Source organism: Planococcus citri, chromosome 3, assembly GCF_950023065.1.
Source record: "Planococcus citri chromosome 3, ihPlaCitr1.1, whole genome shotgun sequence".
NCBI classification, from domain to species: domain Eukaryota; kingdom Metazoa; phylum Arthropoda; class Insecta; order Hemiptera; family Pseudococcidae; genus Planococcus; species Planococcus citri.
The window spans coordinates 65387817-65408511 of record NC_088679.1 but is presented as its reverse complement, the minus strand read 5'-3'; the positions used below and the strand labels follow the sequence as shown (position 1 = coordinate 65408511).

Genomic DNA, 20695 nt, shown 5'->3' with positions numbered 1-20695 from the left:
TATTTTCATTTTTTACAAAAATAACCGAGTCTTTTTGATGAAAAAAAATACATATATATACCTACCTACTAAGCCATATCAGATAGGTATTCTATCATCAGTCTTCAGTGTTGAAAAAAACGGGGTTTTTAAAAAAAGACAAAAAAACGTTTTTTTTTTTTTGTTTAAAACAGGGGTTTAAAATGCTGGATTCTCCTGTGTTTTAAACGTGTTTTAAACATGTTTAAAATGTGTTTTAAACACGTTTTTAACACAAATGCATTCGTTTTGGATTCAGTTTTTCAAATATATGTTATCCAGTCATCAACTTTTGAGATGAGACGTCATAAAATAGCTATAACTAAGGCTCAAGAAATATCAACAAATTGAAATCAAAACACAAAATTTGCCTTCAAAAAAAAGTATAGGAAGAAGAATGAAAATCTGAAAATTCAGTTCCTTCAATTTCACTATACTTTTTCAACGAGAAATTGAAAAAAAGTGTTTTTTATAGGAAACTTCAGAGTTGAAAAAAAAAACATTTTAAACAGAAATTTGTTTTAAACACTGTCTGTTTTTTTCTCAACGTTTAAAACAGTGTTTCAAACGTTTTAAACATACGGTACCGTTTTAAACTGACAACACTGTCAGTCTTGATCATGAACTTCAGTTTTTTTTTTGTTTTTTTTTTTACTTTGTGATTCTTTAAGAATAGTTAATCACAAAAACGCAAGTGGTCGAGTCTCCTCCATTTCACACTGTCAAAATTGGCACTAAAAAAAGTCCAATTTTGGCATTTTACCTACTTTTAATTCGGAAATTCCCAAAAGTGGTGATAAATGAGAGCTACTTCTACTCAAAAAAAACCTCAAGTACAAAGCGTCTTGAAAAAATTGATCATACTTCCTAAAAATAAATGTTTGCCCTACAATTTTATCTTTTTCTTCGTATTTCTCTCTCGTAAGAGCCTCAGTAGTCAGTTCAATTTTTCTCAAAAATTGATTTTTGTCTTTAGAAAGTGAGGAGGCTTGAAACGAAGTCATTATTCATGTATTCAAACCGACGTTCGTTTCATTTGAGAGAAAACATTCTACGAAAAAGTTGAAAAATTGCTATGGTTACATAGAGTACGAGTAGCTGTTTTGATTTTTTTTTCAAATTTTTAAAAATTTGCCAGAAATCCAAACATGAACTTTCAGCACCTAAAATTTTGATTACGTGACAAACTCCAATTTTTTGGTCGAAAAATTTATTTACAATGTAGATAAATGTTCGCTATTTTCGTATATCCTGAGAGTTCGACGAACTCGAAAAAATTACTCTAATAAAACAAATTTTTAAGAACAAGAAAAAATTAAAAATTGACTTCATTAAAAATACCCTGTAAAATGTCGAAGAAAGGTATTTTCAAAGGTTTGGGTATGAGTCCAGCTCCAAAAAATCTGAAAAATAATGATTTTCTAACAACTTAGTTGGAAGTTTGAAATTTTAAAAAAAATTTCAGAAAAATGTAGATTACCAACATTTTGAGGAACATTATAATTTCTTTGTCGAGACACGTGTGTATTTTTTCAAAGTCATCTAGAACACCCCAAAGTCGTCTCGAGGTCAAAAAAATTTCGAAAAAATTTGTACCTCCCACATCCCAGACTGTTTACCATCCATCAAGTTATACTCGAATCGATTCAAAATTTTCTGAATGGGATGAACAATGCGCGTAGAAATTACGTTTTGTATACCCGTAGGTGAATCGATTTCTGAAAATGAAAGTGAAATCGGCGTCGTCGTCGGTCGTAGGCTTATTCACCCTTTTTATCAAAGTACGAGTACATACCTACCTATGGAACGTTTACCACAGATAAAAAACTATTCGCAGCATGTTCCGGCCGAATGGTGTAAGTAGGTAATATTAGACGTATTTATTTAAAGCTTTATAAATTACCCGTAGGTTATCGCGCAGTTATCACGATTAAATTCGAATTAAATCAGTCGCATTATACTTATTAGTTATTACAGATTATTGATTACGTTATCGGTGTATTTTTAGACCCAGGTATAATTATTCCTATATCGGTTCTGTTCCTCTAATAGAGTAAATTATTTTCAATTTTTCCACTTAAAGAAAGATTTACTTAGTAGGTATTCCATCTTGAAAACTTTCTAGCGTTATTTTTCTTCATACATTATGATGCGAGCATTCGTTTAAAAATAATTTATTTATTTTTTGTTACCTACTCGCGTCATTACAAACTTATTCACATAGGTAATTGAATATTTTTATGAACTTCTAACCACAAAGCCAAAATTCCTAGAAGACATTACGAAGAAGATAAGAAACCATTTACAGCACAGCACGTTCGAGTTAAACGGCCACCATACACAAAACCAGGAAACAAAGGAGTGAAAAATACGTATTTTATATAGCAGACTAGATATCCTACGCGGAACGAGACGTCAGTAATTGAAAATAATCCCTAGCTGAGCGTCAAGTAGTCCCCAAAGGCTTGCTTAAGCTACTGTAATACGCAGAAGTGATGATATTGGGAGGTCGAAATTTGCCCAGAAATGTACCACGACGAGTTAATCGATAAAAATGAAGTACAAGTCTACGTATCTCTACTTTTAATACCCCTTGACCTTAAAAATTATAGATATATCTTACTCCAGCACTAAAATATAGGTACCTACCTTTTAATTCGCGACAATTTTATTATTTTTACTTCGCGTTTTCCTCATTACCAATTTTTTTTCACCGCAGCTGGCCACAGCTTACGTTAGGTGCATGGAGACAGAGACAGACTATAGGATGAGTAAAGAAACGCCCTTGACCGAAAGACACATGGGATAGGTTGTTTTATTTTATTACACAAACAGCATGCAACATTTAAGGTTTGATAAAACGCCAAGTGTCTTACCTACTTAAATCAAATCACCGCAATCGTGTGTAATACACGTAAAATTTTGCTACACTTTCAACGTTCTGTGTACCATAACGTAGCCTATACTCTTGTTGTGGATGTGGAAAACGAAAGTCGAGCTTTCAAGCCTATTTCCGTACGTAAATCTAGGAACTGTGTGTTTACGTCGAGTAGAGTTCATATTTTTAACATGCTTTCAAATTTGTATACTCGTATGCTCGAAAACACATTCTAAACTCGAGTTATTCGCTACTTATCTACCCAAGTATTTCAATCATACGAGGTATTTTTTCCACCATTTGAGTGCTCAGTTGACTGTGATTTGGAGGATTTCGCTGGTTATTGTATTTTTCCAATACGTAGTAGGTATTTGAAGATATTGGGAAATTGCACTCGTTTATTTTTGCAAACGTAATTCATCGCAATTTATATCAATATACCTAATTGAGTTGAGTGTCTATTTACAAAATGATGAAACGCCATCACTCGATGATTTCTTATAATTAAATGAAAACGTAAAAATGTACTCGTAAGATTAATTGTGCTCGTATTCAGGAGATCTTCGATGTACTTGCATTACGTAAAAAGAAGACATAAAACTGAAGCTGTGTACGTAAGCAATCTCATGTTGATGCTTAGGTACATACCTATTGATATAAAAATAAAATTCAATTTTAATTCACTGTTGCAGTCATAATTAATAATGTTGGTCAATTTTTAGCATTTTTATCTAATTTTTTTTTGGAGCTTTTGACGGAAAATCGTCGCTTGACGTTTTCAATTGGTTCAATATTCTGTAATTTCGATGAAAAACCATTGACGAGGTCACAGATGGATGAGTGTTCTCCCCTCCTCACCCTCAGTCTTGAATTTCGAAGCTGGCTTGAGTCAACCTATGATATACCAAGTGTTTCAGGACACGTGTCTAATTTTTTTCCTGTGTACAGCAACCCAAACTGCATTAGTGTAAGTTGGGTTGCCTACTCCAAAGTCTAAACACTGAAGGAGCGAATTTATTGGATATTTCATATTGATAAGGTTACATGATTCTTCAAATATTTCAAATACATAAATTGTATCTGATTGTATTATTTTAAAGAATTTTGGAAGAAGTGTGGAAAATGTATGATCAGTTTTAGTCTATCTTTGAAATTGAAGGAGCTACGATTGATTAACATTTTAAATTCGTTAAAGTGGCTTGAATAATTTTAAACATGATCAAAATATGAACAAGGCCTGTTTTATAGAGCATTCGAGAGCATTTCAATGATGTACAGGTTGGGTTATATGTATTAGTTTGCCTAATCTCAAAACTTGAGGCGCTAGAGCATTTTGAAAATTTAATTGTCCTTTCAATTTTGCATTGGACGACCATCCGAACCAAATTTTCAGGCAATTGAGTTGTCTGTCTGGCTTTCCAAGGTCATCTGATTGGCATCTTCAGGTCATTGACCGGTGTATCTGTACTCTCAAGGTCACTGACCTATCTGTCTAGCATCTCGAGATCGTCTATGTGTCTGCTTGTCTGTTTGGCGTCTTGAAGTTGTCTGTGTGCCTGTCTGACTTCCCAAGGTCGTCTGTGTATGTCTATCCTGTTGAGGTCATTGACCCACCTGTTGGGTTTCCAAAGGTGGTGAGTATATTTTTCTGTCCTCTTAAGGTAATTTGTTGCATCTGTCTGGCTTCTCAAGGTTGTCTGTCTTCTTGTCTGGCCTCTTAAGGTCATTGAACTGGCTGTCTGGCATCTTGTCTGACCTCTTAAGGTCATTGAACTGTCTGTGTGGCATCCCAAGGTTGTCTGTCTTCTTGCCTGGCCTCTTAAGGCCATTGGACTGACTGTCTGTCCGGCATCCCAAGGTTGTCTATCTTCTTGTCTGGCCTCTTAAGGTCATTGAACTGTCTGTGTGGCATCCCAAGGTTGTCTGTATTCTTGTCTGGCCTCTTAAGGTCATTGGACTGTCTGTCTGGCATCCCAAGGTTGTCTATCTTCTTGTCTGGCCTCTTAAGGTCATTGAACTGTCTGTGTGGCATCCCAAGGTTGTCTGTATTCTTGTCTGGCCTCTTAAAGTCATTAACTGTCTGTCTGGCATCCCAAAGTTATCTGCCTGCCTGTCTAGCCTCTTAATAAGGTCCTTGACGCGTTTGTCTGGCTTCCCAAGGTCGTCTGTCTGTCTGTCTGTCTGTCTGTCTGTCTGTCTGTCTGTCTGTCCATCTATCTGTCCATACAGTCTCTTAAGGTCATTGAGGTCGTCTATCTTGCTCCCTAAGGTTGTCTGTCTTTAGAGTCATTGACCCGTATGTCTGGCTTCCCAAGGTCATCTGTTTGGTTGTCGGTTCTTGTAAGATCATTGAATTGTCTGTCGCCTGCCTGTCTGTATTCTCAAGGTCACTGATTTACCTATCTAGCCTCGCCAGGTCGTCTACTAGCCTACCTGATCTCTGATATCTCTGACCCGTTAGGATGGCTTTCAAAGATAATTTTTCTATCCATTCAGCCTCTTGAGGTCATTGACCCGTCTGTCTGCACTCTCTCAAGATTACATAATTTTTTTTTATGTTTATTTAAATAATTTATATGTATTAAATCAAGGTACCCATAGATTAATTAAATAATATTACATGAATTATAATTAATAAAATTAAATTTATTTACCTAATTAAAATTAATTATTTTAATAAAATTTTAAAGTACCTGTGCACTTTCTCATGGTGGTTTATCTACCTGTCTGACTTCTCAAGGGGTCGTCTGTCTACATATCTATTGAGCTTCTCAGTAGTTTAGTACCTAATTTTGTTTCAAGTTCTTATAAGTCAGATTTGCTATCTAAAAGTCCACTTTAATACAAGTAAAAATTTCAAAGATTAGAATGATAGTGATTTTTTTCAAGTTTTAGAGATTCATCATTTTTATTTTTAAATGTTTAACTTAACGACGAGGATTTATCCCGCATTTTTTTTTTCAAACTTTCAGAAATGAAGTCAGACATTATGAAGAATTTGAACAATTTTTTCCCCAAGTTTTCAAAAGTCAGCATGATGCAGGTCAGCGTCGTCGCATGGACCAGTGTCGAACAGATTAGCGTGACGCACGTCAGCGCAATAGAAGTTTTGGGCAGACACCCATACCTCGAGAGGTTTCCTAGTTAAGTGAGTAATTTCCTCGTAATTTACCATTCATTTTGTTTCGTTTATCATTTTAAAAAAAAATATTTTATACGAACACGTACGAGTAAGTATGAAAAATTTTATAAAAGCTACCTATTCAGTATTACTTACTCTCATTAAGAAAGACAATTTTTTTCTCATTTAAAAACCTTCAAAATAAGTCGTATTCAGCAAACTATATTTTCTATTAAAAGGTCAAGGTTAATTAACAAAATTAGTAAATTTTCGGAAATTTTTCAATTAAATGAAAGCGTAGAAATTAAGATTGATTTGAGAGACCTATGTTGTCCAATTACTCAAAAATTCGCTACGCACAAGCATTATTTTTTTCATCTTTACACACAAATAATGCACGATTCTTACATCATCAACATAATGCACGAGTCATGTATTTTACCAGAATTTACTCGGCTGCTGAATTGATGACTTGGACAATGAGGCCATACAGAAGAAATAATTGATGGAAAATTAAGACTAAATTCAGGCAATTTCTTGTCACAAAAATTGAAACCAAATACACAGGAACCTACATATAAATAAGTTTTATTGCGATGGGTTTCCGCTCAAAATAAAATTATAGAAATAAGTTGGATGCGGTAACGTACAAGGATTATTCAGCCGACCTCTTTCGGAAATTTCCCGCAATAAAAGCTTTGCTAGCTAAAAACCGCATGCCCATGTTCCAGAATAAAGGTCTATTTTTCAAAGTTATATCTTTATTACCTACTTACTTTGGACGTACGAAATGTATTTCCCACCCTAAAAAACTTGCCAATTTACGTACATTATCGATGCTATCGAGCAAATGTATGGAGATGTCCATATATCCTTTCAAACACTTTAGACAGGCGAAAGCTATTTTTTTTTCTTTTTAAATTAGTGGAAAGTTTTTACGTAAGTGCAAATATAACATTACAATAGTTTTTTTTCTTATAAATCACACAATGTGATGAAAGCATCTGCGGTTGGTTGAAAATAAAGTCTGGCAGATGTCCAGAATCGAGCCCATGTTCATCATAAACCAAGTAAAAGACAACATGTTGACGAATTATTTGCCAATACCGTGCTATATAGTGCATTTTTTGTTTAGTGTGCATTTTTTTACGTTTCATCTATTTTTCCTTTGTCGTACTCAGACAAAACTGCTAATTTTTATATGAAAATTTTTTTTCACTTTTAATAAAATTGGAAAAAGTACTTACATGTACTTGAATATCATTAAGTTCCTACCTACTCGTTAAATGCCAACAGATGTAGAATGTAGGCTTCGAGCCAATTTACTAATACATAAAGATGAGTAAATTACTGAGCTATAACGATGAAATTCCCAATCTTGTACCAGAAGACATTACCCTTTCAGAAATTAATGTAGGAATTTTTTTCGTTTTCTACGAAACCCTAAAAAATCATTTCTGACAATTTTTTCTTTCCTAATTATGCAACTTGTGCTAGTGAAATGAATTGATAATAAAAATAGAATAAGTTGAAATGTTTTTCGTACTTTTCTTACAGGTTATGAAATTCCTTGTTATCTCGTGTAGGCAATTTATCTTACGTTCATGCTGAGTGGGTGTCGTTTTATGTATGATGACGATGACGATGACGTTGGAAACGAATCATGAACGAGAGGTAAGCAGAACACAAATTTTTCACCATTTTGTTTTTTGATAATGATCCCATGAAAAAGGTAGGTACTTGGGTGGATCGTTATTTTTCTCCATATTTTCAAACGCGATCTGAATTGAAATTTATTTTCAGTGGTTCTCAATTTGTTGGATATTTTTTTTAATTTTTAATTTTTTCTAAAAAGTCAGACAATTTTAACCGACAGGAAATTTTCTTGACTGAAAAAAACTAATTCGAGAGAGCATCTGAAAATACAGCATCAGACAACATTTCATAAGCTGAATTTCATTTTTTGATTCAGGAGAATTTTTGGTGATTCGAAGGCCTGTATTTTCTATTACTTTTTTTTTCAACTCAAAATTTGATCAAATTGTGGAAAAACCAAGAATTCGTTCTTCGTCCATTTTTTTTGTTGAAAAATTCCACGAAGGGAACCTGTCTGATCACAGGAAATTTTTCTAAAAGCTCTAGAATGGTTGGAATCTACCACCAGCTGATTCGAAAAGTTGACAATAACATGCTGTACTCTCTAAATTTGAACCCCTTGAACATTTCCCCTCCATTGATCAAATTTCGATTTTTCTCTGTGAATAATAATTGTTTCACCTACCTACTTTAATTTATCAATGATCCATCCACTTGCGAATGATTTTTCATACCCCTAAGTGAATCAGTCGCGAACAAATCACCCATCAATCCTTATCCATGGATTAAAAAAAAAGTCAAATTTTGCCACGTGCATTTTCTCTGGATCTGATTTAGTAATTATTCGGTCGTTCTCGAATGATTAGTCGATTTTGATTAAATCATTCGCGAAGGAAGTGAGTCAACTTTTCCATGTTCATTGTTCCATGATAGAATTAACAGAACTAGGACTAGCTTCCAAGTTTTGTCATATAATCTACAACTAATTTGATTTTTCAGTGATTCATTCGTTCGCGAACGATTTTTCTCAGCTGAGTCAATCGTTCACGAACGAATCATCCTTAATTCTTATTAATGGATTCAAAAAAGTCAAATTTTTCCACGTCTTTCATTCACTGGATTTGACTTAACAATGATTCAGTCGTTCGCGAACGATTTTCCAATTCAGGGCAAATCGTTCGCGAACGAATTGAATTCAGTTCTTGATATGATAGGATTAATTAACACAGTGAAAGTGTGAAATTTCATGATGTTATCTGTACTTAATTTGATTTTTCAAAGATTTATTCATTCGCGAACGATTTTTCTGGTCTGAGTAAGTCGTTCGCGAACGAATCATCCCTAATTCTTATTAATGGATTCAAAATTCAAAAAAGTCACATTTTCCCACGTCATTCATTCTCTGGACTTGATTTACATTAGCAGTGATTCAGTCGTTCTCGAACGATTTGCCAACTCAGAGCAAATCGTTCGCGAACGAATTGAATTGAGTTCTTGATATGATAGGATTAACATTGTGAAAGTGCGAAATTTCATGATGTCATCTGTACTTAATTTGATTTTTTAGAGATTCATTCGTTCGCGAACGATTCTCTTGTTTGAGTAAGTCGTTCGCGAACAATTCTCTTGTTGGAATAAGTCGTTCGCGGGCGATTCTCTTGTTTGAGTAAGTCGTTCGCGAATGAATCATTCGCAATTTTCGTTTTATTTTTGGTATGGTGTATTATTATTCATCTGATTTGATTTCTAAAGTGATTCGGTTATTTTCGAACGATTCGTCGTTTCCGAGCGAATCATTCGCGAACGAATTAACTCAGATTTTTGTTGGTAGATTTGTAATGTCAAATTTGATGGTGTAATTTTTCATCATGGTTTCATTTATTGGTGATTCATTTCATTCATTCGCGATCGAATGTTGGCTCTAATCAAATCATTCGCGAACGAATTAGGTAGCTTCAGTTATTTGTAATGACTTGTAATTATGAACAAATTTGCGTAAAATTATCAAAAAATTACTAAAATTTTCAAAACGAAGAATGAAAGTTTGTGAAAAATTAGAAAAATATAAGTGCCTGTGAAAAAATACAGAAATTTCGGAAGTCTCGTTGAAAGTGAGCTAAATGTACAAAAAATGTATTGGAAATAAAACTTTCTATTTTGCTTTTTTTTAAGGAGTTCAAAAATCAGTCGCAAAAGTATCTTCTACTGTGCGATTATCATTAAACTGAAAAAATGACGTGATTTAATTTTTTATTGATAGAAATTTGAATGCCTTGCATCGATACGAGTAGACTACCATCATAATTGCGTCAGCTAAATAGCAAAGCAACATCGTAATTTCATAGTACCTACCTACCTACCTATCTAGCTACCTACGCGTAAATTTACGCCATGCACATTAAATACTCATAACTTTATCGGGTTATTTGTTTTTAATTCCAAGCGTACCTACCTATTTTGTAAGCGCGTAATATCAGTTATTATGGCGCCAGCAAAACATGTAAAAGTATTTTCTTCTTTCTATAGTTCCATTTTGCCTCGATAATTGACGAAAAATTCAAGGAAAAATATCATATTACGTTGGAGAAGTGTGAAACAATACAGCAAATTGTAAAAATTTATCTCCCTTTGTGAGATAATAATTATTCAAATAGGTACCTGCTACCAACGTAATACTGATGATGTGCTTTTTGCTATTTTTTTTTTAATATTATTTTTTATTTTGATTGAACGAAGAATACTACAACCATTTTTTTAAATCCTAGGATTGGATATGGGTAACTACAAACATCTTGAAACAAATTGAGATAATTTTATAAAACAATCAGAAAATCAAAATATTGTTTTAAAATTAGAAAATACTATTGAAGTAGATTGATAAAATCATCTTGAAATTATTTCAAATGGCACAAAATCTAACCAAAAACTGTACATTAAGTTGGGTTAAAATTATCTGAAAATTACACAAAAAGTATCCTGAAATTGCCTGAAGGTAAACTCGAAGTAAAAATTGTCTTTGAATCTTCTTAAAATTGATTCAAACGTAGAAAAACACCAATAAACATGATAGAATTCAAAATTACGTCCAAAAGCAGTCTAAACTTTTTTTTTTTTTTTTTAAATGCTGATCAGAAAGTTGATATGTAATTTCTTTGAATAGTTTTCTAAACAGTTTTAGGTCAATTTTTTTCGTTTGCGTCAATTTCCTGACATTTAAATTTTATGACTTAGTATGTAATTCAAAGAAAAAATTAAAAATAAGAATAAATCAATGTTTGCATTTTCCCCGAAGCTCATTATAAATTTCAGAAAATCTTCCGTACAAACTTAAAGTATCAATATCATTTGCTTACGAGTTCGACACTGTGAAAATCTATACTGTACTAATAAAAATTATCTCGATAGGTGATGTATCTAATTTCACGACGTGTTAATTTTGCGTACTTATTATTTACAGCCGGATAAAATTAAAACAAATTTGTATGATTTAAAAATTCGATAGGTACCTTACGCTAAAACGTCCGAGATAAGCTAAATTCTTTGAACTGATTAGGTAAATTAATTGTAGATACGCAAAAATTTCGGTAAAATCAGTCGCTTTCTGACGGAAATATACAATTCAATAATCACACCATTGATTAGGGTACAACCTTTTAACCATTCTTAACTTTAATCGGTGCATTTCTTCATAACATCATATCGTAAACCAAGTTCGACAAGGAAAGTTGATTAATACGTTTTAATCTATTTTATTCGGTTTATTCGTATTACATCTACAGTGTGCTTTTGTACTCGATTCGTGTTTTTCAAAATGTGTTTCTAAAATTTAAACGCGTTCACGTGTTTCAAGATGATTTTATATTTGAATTTTACCAAGAAATCCGAAATATTTTGCGATTTTATCAAGCGTTTCAAGTCGAAGTCGTCGAAGTTGTAGTTGAGGTGAGTTGATTTTTTGTTTGTTTTTTTTTTTTTTTTTAAATAATTGAGAGGTTTAATTTGAATGATCATCCAACTTTATTATTTTAATTTGTGATTTTCAATATGTGTTCATTTATTTTGAGGTGTTTTGAAAACTCATTGCTCAAGTGATGAAATTATAATATTGGATAAATAGGAAAATTATCAATTTTTCTCTCAGAAAATATGGAAAATTACTACCTATTTTAAAATAATTAAAAACACGAAACGGTGCATTTTAACGAACTGAATTGGAAACAAATTTTTTTCTCATTCAATACGTACTTGATAATACGTATAACTATGATGTAATTTTTCACCTAAAAATGATTACGACGAATTTCCCCTCCCTTCCCATTTTTTAAAACGAGGAAAAATTTTGATTTTCGTGATTTGAATCAATTCTCATTGAAGTGGAGGGGAAAAATGAGTGAAGCACAATAAACATGATTTAAAAAATTTTCAATATTTTCAATTTTTGGGCAATCTAAAGATTATACCTGCTATCTTTTTTAAATCCTCGTGAGAATAAAAGTGATTATTGGGAATTTATCTTATAATTTGCCCAAAAATGGGCAAATTTGTCCCATTTTTCCCTTCGAACGAATTTTTCATAGAATATATTATCTTTAAAATTTCAGACATTGAGATTGACTGATTTTAGAACATTCAAGTAAACAAACCAAATAAAAAAATTGAAAAAAATACTCCACAAATCAGTGAAATAATTTATTAATTAGATACTTTCAAAGAAAATACGCGCAAACTGGGCCCAGTTTCATCCCTTCCCTACTCCCTAGTCCCTTCATTCCCACTATATACCTACTCGTACCCACCTTTAAAATTCTACGCATAGGTACTTAGCAAAAAAAAAATCATCGTTTAATCAGCCAGGTAATTTGCCTTTTTTAAACTCAATTAATTTTACGAGTACTGTATAATTCATACAACAATCATAAATTATCCAAGCTTTTATCAAACATGCCAGGTATGTTAATTATTCTCAACACATGGGCACGCGCTATTTGGGTATCAAATCAACCCAGCGCAACGGTAATAAAAATCGAATCGAAACTTTATTATGACAAATCGATCACGTTTCTTTTATCAGAATCAGCAACTCAGATTCACGGTTCAATGAAACTTACAACCTCGTGAGAGTATAATTTTTAAAAATTAGCTCGTAAATTTCGTTGAAAAAAAAAAATCATGCATTAGGTACATTTAAGTAAAGATGTCTGTGTTTGATATACGAGTGCTTAGATATGATAAGCTTCATTACCTATTGTGATAAGCTTTTGAAAAATAATCGTTGATCGCAAACATTTATATGTACCTACGTTCAATTTTTCCATCATGGTACAAATATTTGTTTGGTTTTTTCGAGTTTATAAAAATTTCCAAGGAAAGAGACAATCTTCTTTTACATCATTGATCGGTAATTCCTGAACTTTGATTTCATAGTAAGTAGGGTACCTACTTATCTAGTACCTAGGTACATATTTATGAATAGAAAGAGCTCTTTTTTCATTTTTTTTGTCGCCATAAATTTGAAAATAAAAGGGGGATTGGGGTTACAAGTTTTTTTTTACAAAAAAAAAAGAAGAAAAAATACGTATTTACCTACACAAGTCACACTTTAAGCAACTGGGAAAAAATGGAAATTAGGGCTAAACATTACGAGAAAAGAAATCCAACAAGAAGATACAAGGGCTAAAAAATCCAATGACAAGAATTAGGTACTTACCTAAACGATTTAATGGTCAAATTAGAAAAAAAAAGTGAAAAATAATTAATAACATGAAAAAATTGAAATGCGATAAAAAGAATAAAAAAATAAAATTAATGAATCAGAATAAATGTAGTTGGAAATACATACAATAACAATTTATTGAAATACCTACCTACGAAAGAAAGCGAAACATAGAGAAAAAAGCAACAAAAAAACAAAAACGAAAAAACCTAAAAAAAAATACAATACTCTTAAAAAACTAAAGAATGTGAAGAAAACAACAAAAAAAAACAGAAGTGGAAAAAATAAAAATTGCAAAATAAACCGAGAAGAATGGCTAAAATTTAAAAGAAAAACCACTTGAAACCAAAACTTCAACTCAAAAATCAAAAGGTTTGTTCAACTTGCTTGAAAAAAAGTACAATTTTGCGCGCAAATGTCAAATATGCGAGAAATTTAGGGACTTGTAAAGTTATACTTCTTCTTTTTTACAACAAAGAGAGTACAATCTTACGTGATTAATCATAAATTAGTATTAGTTCTCAGGAGAAAATTTTACGGGGGGGGGGGGGTCACAGCCCATTGACAGGATCCCTACTATAAGTAGTTCTAACTATAATCCAAAGGCTTGCTTCTGCAAAGCCTCAGTACAGAGGGTCATGAGGGTGCAGCAGCTGGATTGCTTTGCTGTTGATGCGGCTGTGTAGGTAGGCGCTTCTCATGGGCATCCGCATAACATTCACATACTTCATCCACATTAAGGAATACTCAACTCAGCATGGATATCATCATTATGTGAGAATCTGCATGCATTCACTATCATTCTCAGTATGACATTTTGCCTTCTCTGTATCACTTACCTGGCAATTAGACCTTTTTGCACAGCCTCGTAGTACCAGATAGTGGTGCGAAGTATCGACGAAATTTGGTATCGATAGTATCGAATATTTTTGCAGAAAGTATCGATAGTATCGAATGGTATTGATACCACTAAAATGAATAAAGAACTCAATTAAAAACATTTGAAAACAGTATGCAAATTGATAAAAAATGAAACTGTTTCTCTTTCTTTCTGTTAAAATGTTAAAAAAGAGGAAAACAATGGCATCCCATCACAATTTCGAATTCACTCAGTAATTTTTTTTTTTTTTTTTGCCAAAATGCCACGCTTTGTTGGAAGGAAAGGAGAATTTTCGGCTATTAATCGAGTATTGCCGTGATGTATCAATACTTTCGATACTTCTGCAAGGTATTGATAGTATCGAATGGGTATCGATACTTTTCGCACCACTAGTACCAGACCATAGTCCAGATTGGTCAGTTAATCTGCTTGTAGACCAGGATTTTGCAGCTTAGGTCCAGTTCTGAGTACCTTCCAATTAGCCAACATAGTTGCCGCACCTTTTTCTTCATCTGGTTGGACTTCGTTTTCACATGGACCTTCCATGATAATCTGGAGTGCAAGTGCATTCCCAGGTATTTAGCTGAGTCAGCCTGTGGTATTGGTTTGCCTGCAACATGAACCCTCATCGAGCTGTTGGCATGACAAAGAGTGAAGAGCACGTGCCTCAACTTTTGATGATTCAGGGCAATTCTTCACTTTCTTGCCAATTGTAAATTTTTTCTAGTTATTTTTGCAGTATGTTGCTGGCACTGGTCTGGTCTCTGCTCAAAGCCAAGACTGCAGTATCATCTAAGGTGCACCGGGGCAAGTCAGAATGATTTTTCGCAATTTCAACTTTGACCAGCTGTTACTCCCCTTCTAATGAACCAATATGGATCAAATTTATTATGTAGGTTCCCATAAGGGTTCTTCACCTATGGTAAAAATTTGAGCGCGATTGACACAGTAGCTTTCGCTCAGTGGAATAAATATAAACTGGCCTGACTTACCCCAATTGGGGGAAGTCAGAACAGGCAAAACTTTGCAGAGGTGTAGATCACAAACGGAGCGTCCTAGAAAAATTGCACAGACCCAAAATTGTAGAGAATTTAATTCTCTTTGAGATCACTCTCATCAGATTTTCACTAGGACGCACGGTTCGTCCGTTATATGCGAAAAACTAAGAAATAGAAAGTCTGTATTTTAGACCAAATTTAAAATAAGTTCAAAACAACAACAAAATACAATTGAACCAAAGACATCTAAAATGAAACTGAATCCCGAAAATTTGTATGCCGTGATGAAGTAGGGGTAGTACCCTCAAATCACCTTTAGTGGCACTTCGCCAGATATAAACCTGTAGGCACTAGAGCAAGTGTTCTAACTTACCCCGAATTCCAACTTCCCCCGGTGCACCTTACAAATGTTGCTGTGGTAATAGTATCATCAGTAGGGAGATCTTGAGTATATAGCAGATATAGGAGGGGGCCAAGTACACTACCTTGTGGTGCTCCTGCTTGGATCTCGCCAAATTGTGACAAGGCCTCTTCATGACTGACTCTAAATCGCCTCTCCTTCAAATATGACTCAATCAATCAACAAAGGTTGCCTGAAAGAATTGTTGATAACTTGTAAATTATAGTCCTTTGTGCCAGACCAGTGATGGTTAGTTACCGGTAATTTATAATTGGGTAACTTACCAGTAACTTACCGGTAAGTTACCGGTAATTTAAGTAACTTATAAATTTTCACTGAAATGGTTCTGAACATCAGAATTGAGATGAAGGTTACCTTGAAATTATCCATAACATCCAACAACTGACAGAAATGGGTAGGGACTTGTGTAGATGTCCCATTTTTGCGCCTTTGGGCTTGGGCAATGCGAAAATTGCTGTCCCTTGCTTTCAATTACCAAAAAATTCCCAATCAGAGTGCACCAGCAATACCAGCATTTTCTATTACAAAAAGAGAACTGAGAAGAGAACTGCATTAACCAGTTGCAAGAATGAAATTAAGCCAATTAAGGCAAAAAAAAAAAAGTTTTCTCAATCTCAACACCAATCATTTCTCAAGTTCAAGTTCAAACTACAAAGCATTCAAATCAATCAAACAAAAAAAAACGAACACTTTTGAAGATTTGTAATAGGTACCTATCTAGGTTAGGTATTGAAGTAGTCAAGTAATAGTGTGCTTTGTATCAAGAGGTTCAACAAAATTAAAATTTATAGCTTTTTTACCTCACAATTCATTTTTTTTTTTTGATTTTACAATTTGTTATTTATAGGTCATCTCACAAGAAGTAGGTATGTACCTCTACCTACTCTCTAAATTTGAAACAGTCAAATTTCACTGTTAAGAAGGCAAAATCCAAAATGTCATCACTGAAATAAACAGTGAAAAAGTACTACAAAAGTCAGTTATTTAAAATTTTTACTGCTGACCAAGCTGATCACAGTAGTTTTTGACTGATCAACACAGTACCTACCTACCTAAATAAATAATAATTCATTTTTGACTGATCAGTTCACTGAATAATTCACTTTTGAATTTTGATTTGACTGATCAGTTCAGTAAATAATTCACTTTTGAATTTTGATTTGACTGATCAGATCAGAAAATTATTTACTGAAAAATGAAAATCCAGTCAAAAACTATAGTTTTTAAGAAGCCAGAATGTTGTCATACCCCACTGTTAAGTGCTATACAGTAAAATTTGACTCTTTTAAATTTAGAGAGTACAAATTGTAATTTGTTGTATCTAGACAGCTACAGCAGTACATGCAAACATCAAAAATTACCCATGTCAACATTTCTGTTGAAAATTTATAAATTACCACGGTAACTTATGGTAATTTATGTCATGGTAACTTACCAGTAACTTACCGGTAAGTTCTCGGGTAAGTTACCGCGGTAAGTTTCCATGCATCACTGTGCCAGACTGTATCAAATGCCTTTGCAACATCCAAAAACACTGCTGAGCAAAACCTTTTCTCCTCCAATGCATTTTCGATGATGGTAACTACCCGATGAACCTGGTCAATGGTCGAATATAATGTATTCTCCAAAATCCAAACTGGTGGAGGGGTAGATTTTCACCAACCCAAGGAAGCATTCTTTTAATCAATAGTTTTTCAAATACTTTTGAAATAGTTGGTAACAATGAGATTGGCCTATATTATTTTACAAAGTTATACTTGACTAGTTTTTTTTTCTAAATTTAAACGTCGAAAAATGGATGAACAAAAAAATAGGTAAAAAATTCAAAAAACCTGAAAACATCGTTGATGTGCAAAAAAAACAAATAAACTTGTCATGTGCAATTTTTTTTTAATTCAAAAACTGAAAAAATGTTTTTTTTTTTTCTTAAAAAAGCCATCTCAAAGAAAATAAAGAATTTTTAAGAACTTGAAAAAGGTCATCTTCAAGAAAATGTACTGAAAAAACTGAAAAATTTGTAAAAAAAAAAAATGGAAAAAAAATTCTTAAAAAGTTCAAAATGAGGAAACAAATTTGGCGAAAAATGTAAAATAGATCTAACCCAACTGAAAAACAGTTCTAAAAACTGAAAATAATGTTCAAAAAAAATGAAAAAAATCATGATGAGAATTTTTTAAAAAGAATCATCAATAAGTAAGCTAACAAAAATGAAAAAATTACAAACAACTTTTCAAAAATCCAAAAAAGCAATTTTTTAAAAAATTCTAAAAATTGAAGAAATTAAAAAGATGCAATTTGTAATAATTGAAAATAATTCTGAAAAAAATGAAAATAATTCAAAAAATTGAATTAGGGACATTAGAAACTCAAATGAAAAGATCAAAGGGATTGAAAAAGTCAGCTTCGAATAACCTTTAAGAAATTCATTCAATGAACAAATAATACTGGTAGGTAGGTATTCCATGTTTATTGGTGAATTTGGACAAGTCAAATTTTACCTTATCCCTTTCGTTGGCTTTGGTTTAATAATTATTCAGTCTACAGTCATTCTCGAATGATAGGTATGTCGATTCTGATCAAATCATCTTCAAACTGTCAATAACAGTTGATAAATAAAATTTTAATACCTATTCCAATAGAAAGCTTAACGTGGCAGAAAAAAGACATTCTTCTTGAGTTAAATGTATAAAGTTTTTCAGAAATTTTCTTAGCTCTGGAGATGCTCATGGAAGGAATATAGAAGTTTTCAAATGAGGGGACATTTTTTTTTTAAAATCGTGTTTTTTCGTGCTGATGAAATAAACGCAATCGAAAAAAAAAAAGTATTAAATTAATTGATCAAAATTCAAATTTTCATTGACTTTGCGAATGAACGAAAGAAATCAGTCGAGTTCGAGAATTACGGTTAATAACGACGTAGGTAAATAATTCGACTTTGAGTAATCCAAATTTCTCCTCCAGAGACCCCTTCGGACTCCGGAGCTAAGATTTTTTCTGTGTAACTTTCAAATTTGGTCAAAATCAAAATCCAAGTTTTTTTTTTTCTTTCTGCAGTCCATTTTAATGTAATAGGGACTTTTCCCTTCCAAACATGTGCGAGGCGTTTTGCCTTTTCAACTTGCAATTAGGCTTACTCACCTACCCACTCAATCCCAGCAATATTCAAACTCGATACCTACTTTGAAATTTAATTTTTTCAAAAAATTTAATATTCATGAACTACTAATATGAACCACAATCAGCCGAAAATAATTAATAAATCTTACCTCACATTTATCAATAGAATGTTCCATGACTGGTTTCAGCTCAATTTAGTCTATAAAAATTACCATTTTCGAAAATAATTAGGTACCTACATACATTTATGGAGAATCAAGTTCGAATGTAACTTGAATGTTTTTTGCGTAGGAGGTAGAGGTAGAGGCACTTAACTGCTTCCAAATTAAGTAGGTAGGTAAGCACATCACGTGACCTGACATTCAACTTTCAAGACTAATACTTCTGAGAATAGTAATATTCGTGTTATCACATAATTTTAATAATGAAAACGGTTGAATGAACAATACCAAGAAACGAGATGTTAGACTAATCAATTATCAATCACCATTAGAGATGGTATATTAAATTTTTATCAACAAAACGTTAAACATTCCATCTAATTCTTAATTTCACTTTTTCAAAAATCACATTCAGCCAGTCTCTTACGTTGTGTTGTTCGGTTTCATATCTGTTTCGTGGTGCGCGCTTCACAAATTACTTATCAATACTCGCAGCTCAGGCAATCTTTTCAACCATGGCGTTTACTTACCGAGATAACGAATTGTACATAGAAGATGTAAAAGTAGACGAAATCGCGAAAAAAATCAACACCCCTACGTACTGTTATTCGCTGAAAACAATTCGCGATAATTTCAACTCGTTCTATCAATCACTTCCCGGATTTCTGATCTGCTTCGCTGTAAAATCAAACTCAAACCTATCCATCCTGAAAATCATCGGACAACTGGGAGGAGGCGCTGATGTCGTTTCAGAGGGTGAGATTCGATTAGCATTAGCTGCTGGAATACCGCCTGAAAAAATCGTCTTTTCTGGAGTAGGTAAAACAGCTTCAGAAATCAGATACGCTCTCACAGTCAAAGTTCACCAGCTCAACTTCGAAAGCATCGAAGAACTCAAGCAGATAAACACAATCGCCTCAGATATGGGTACATGTGCGATGGTAGTGGCCAGACTGAGTCCTGATATCGATGCTAAAACCAATTACAAAATTTCTACCGGATTATATAAGAATAAATTCGGTATACCGATGGAAATACTGGAAAAAATCGATTTCAAAACGTTACCTAATGTGAAATTGTGCGGAGTTTCGGCTCATATAGGCTCGCAGATATGCTCGTTGGAGATATTTTTGAAATTAGTCAATTACATGAAAGATGCCCGAGTGAAATTGAACAGTTTGGGGCATAACATCAGAAGAATTGATCTAGGAGGAGGATTAGGAGTATCTTATGCCCATAACAAAGAAGCACCTCCGATCGCAGAATACGCGAAACTTCTACGCGACAATTTGAGTGGACTCGATTGCGAATTCATCTGCGAACCTGGAAGGTCCATTATCGCAAATACAGCCGTATTATTATCTCAAGTACTGTACAGAAAATCCAACGATTTTGTATCTCACGTCATCATCGACGCTGGTATGAATGATTTTGTTCGTCCTGCAGTCTACGGAAGTCTACATCAAATTATACCCGCTAAAAAAGACCCATCTTTACCGATTGAAACTGTCGATATAGTTGGACCAGTTTGCGAAACCAGCGATACTTTTGCCAAAGATTATTCCATCCAGAGATTGAAAAATGGAGATTTGGTGTGCGTTTGTGACGTGGGAGCTTACGGTGGTTCGATGTGCAATACTTATAATTCCAGATTACTTCCGGCTGAAGTTTTAATCAATGGGAATAGAATCTCTGTGATTAGAAATCGAGGAAATTATGAAGATTTATTAAAACAGACCATCATTTGCGACGGAATTGATCAATAATTAATACCTATCCATTTTTTTAAAAA

The 20695-nt window shown here is 33.3% G+C and overlaps 2 protein-coding genes across 2 annotated transcripts in view; both read left to right on the top strand.

Annotated features, from left to right (window-relative positions):
* The first annotated feature begins 11285 nt into the window (after positions 1 to 11285).
* Positions 11286 to 20695, top strand: part of LOC135842107 (heme transporter FLVCR2-like) — a 44474-nt gene continuing 35064 nt past the window's right edge. The window contains exon 1 of the mRNA XM_065359465.1: positions 11286 to 11555. The gene's annotated coding sequence lies outside the window, so the exon portion shown is untranslated. The remainder of the gene's footprint in view (positions 11556 to 20695) is intronic.
* LOC135842108 (diaminopimelate decarboxylase-like) lies at positions 18828 to 20695 on the top strand. The gene has a single exon (XM_065359466.1). It carries the CDS (start codon positions 19419 to 19421, stop codon positions 20667 to 20669), a length of 1251 nt encoding a protein of 416 aa, XP_065215538.1. The 5' UTR covers positions 18828 to 19418; the 3' UTR covers positions 20670 to 20695.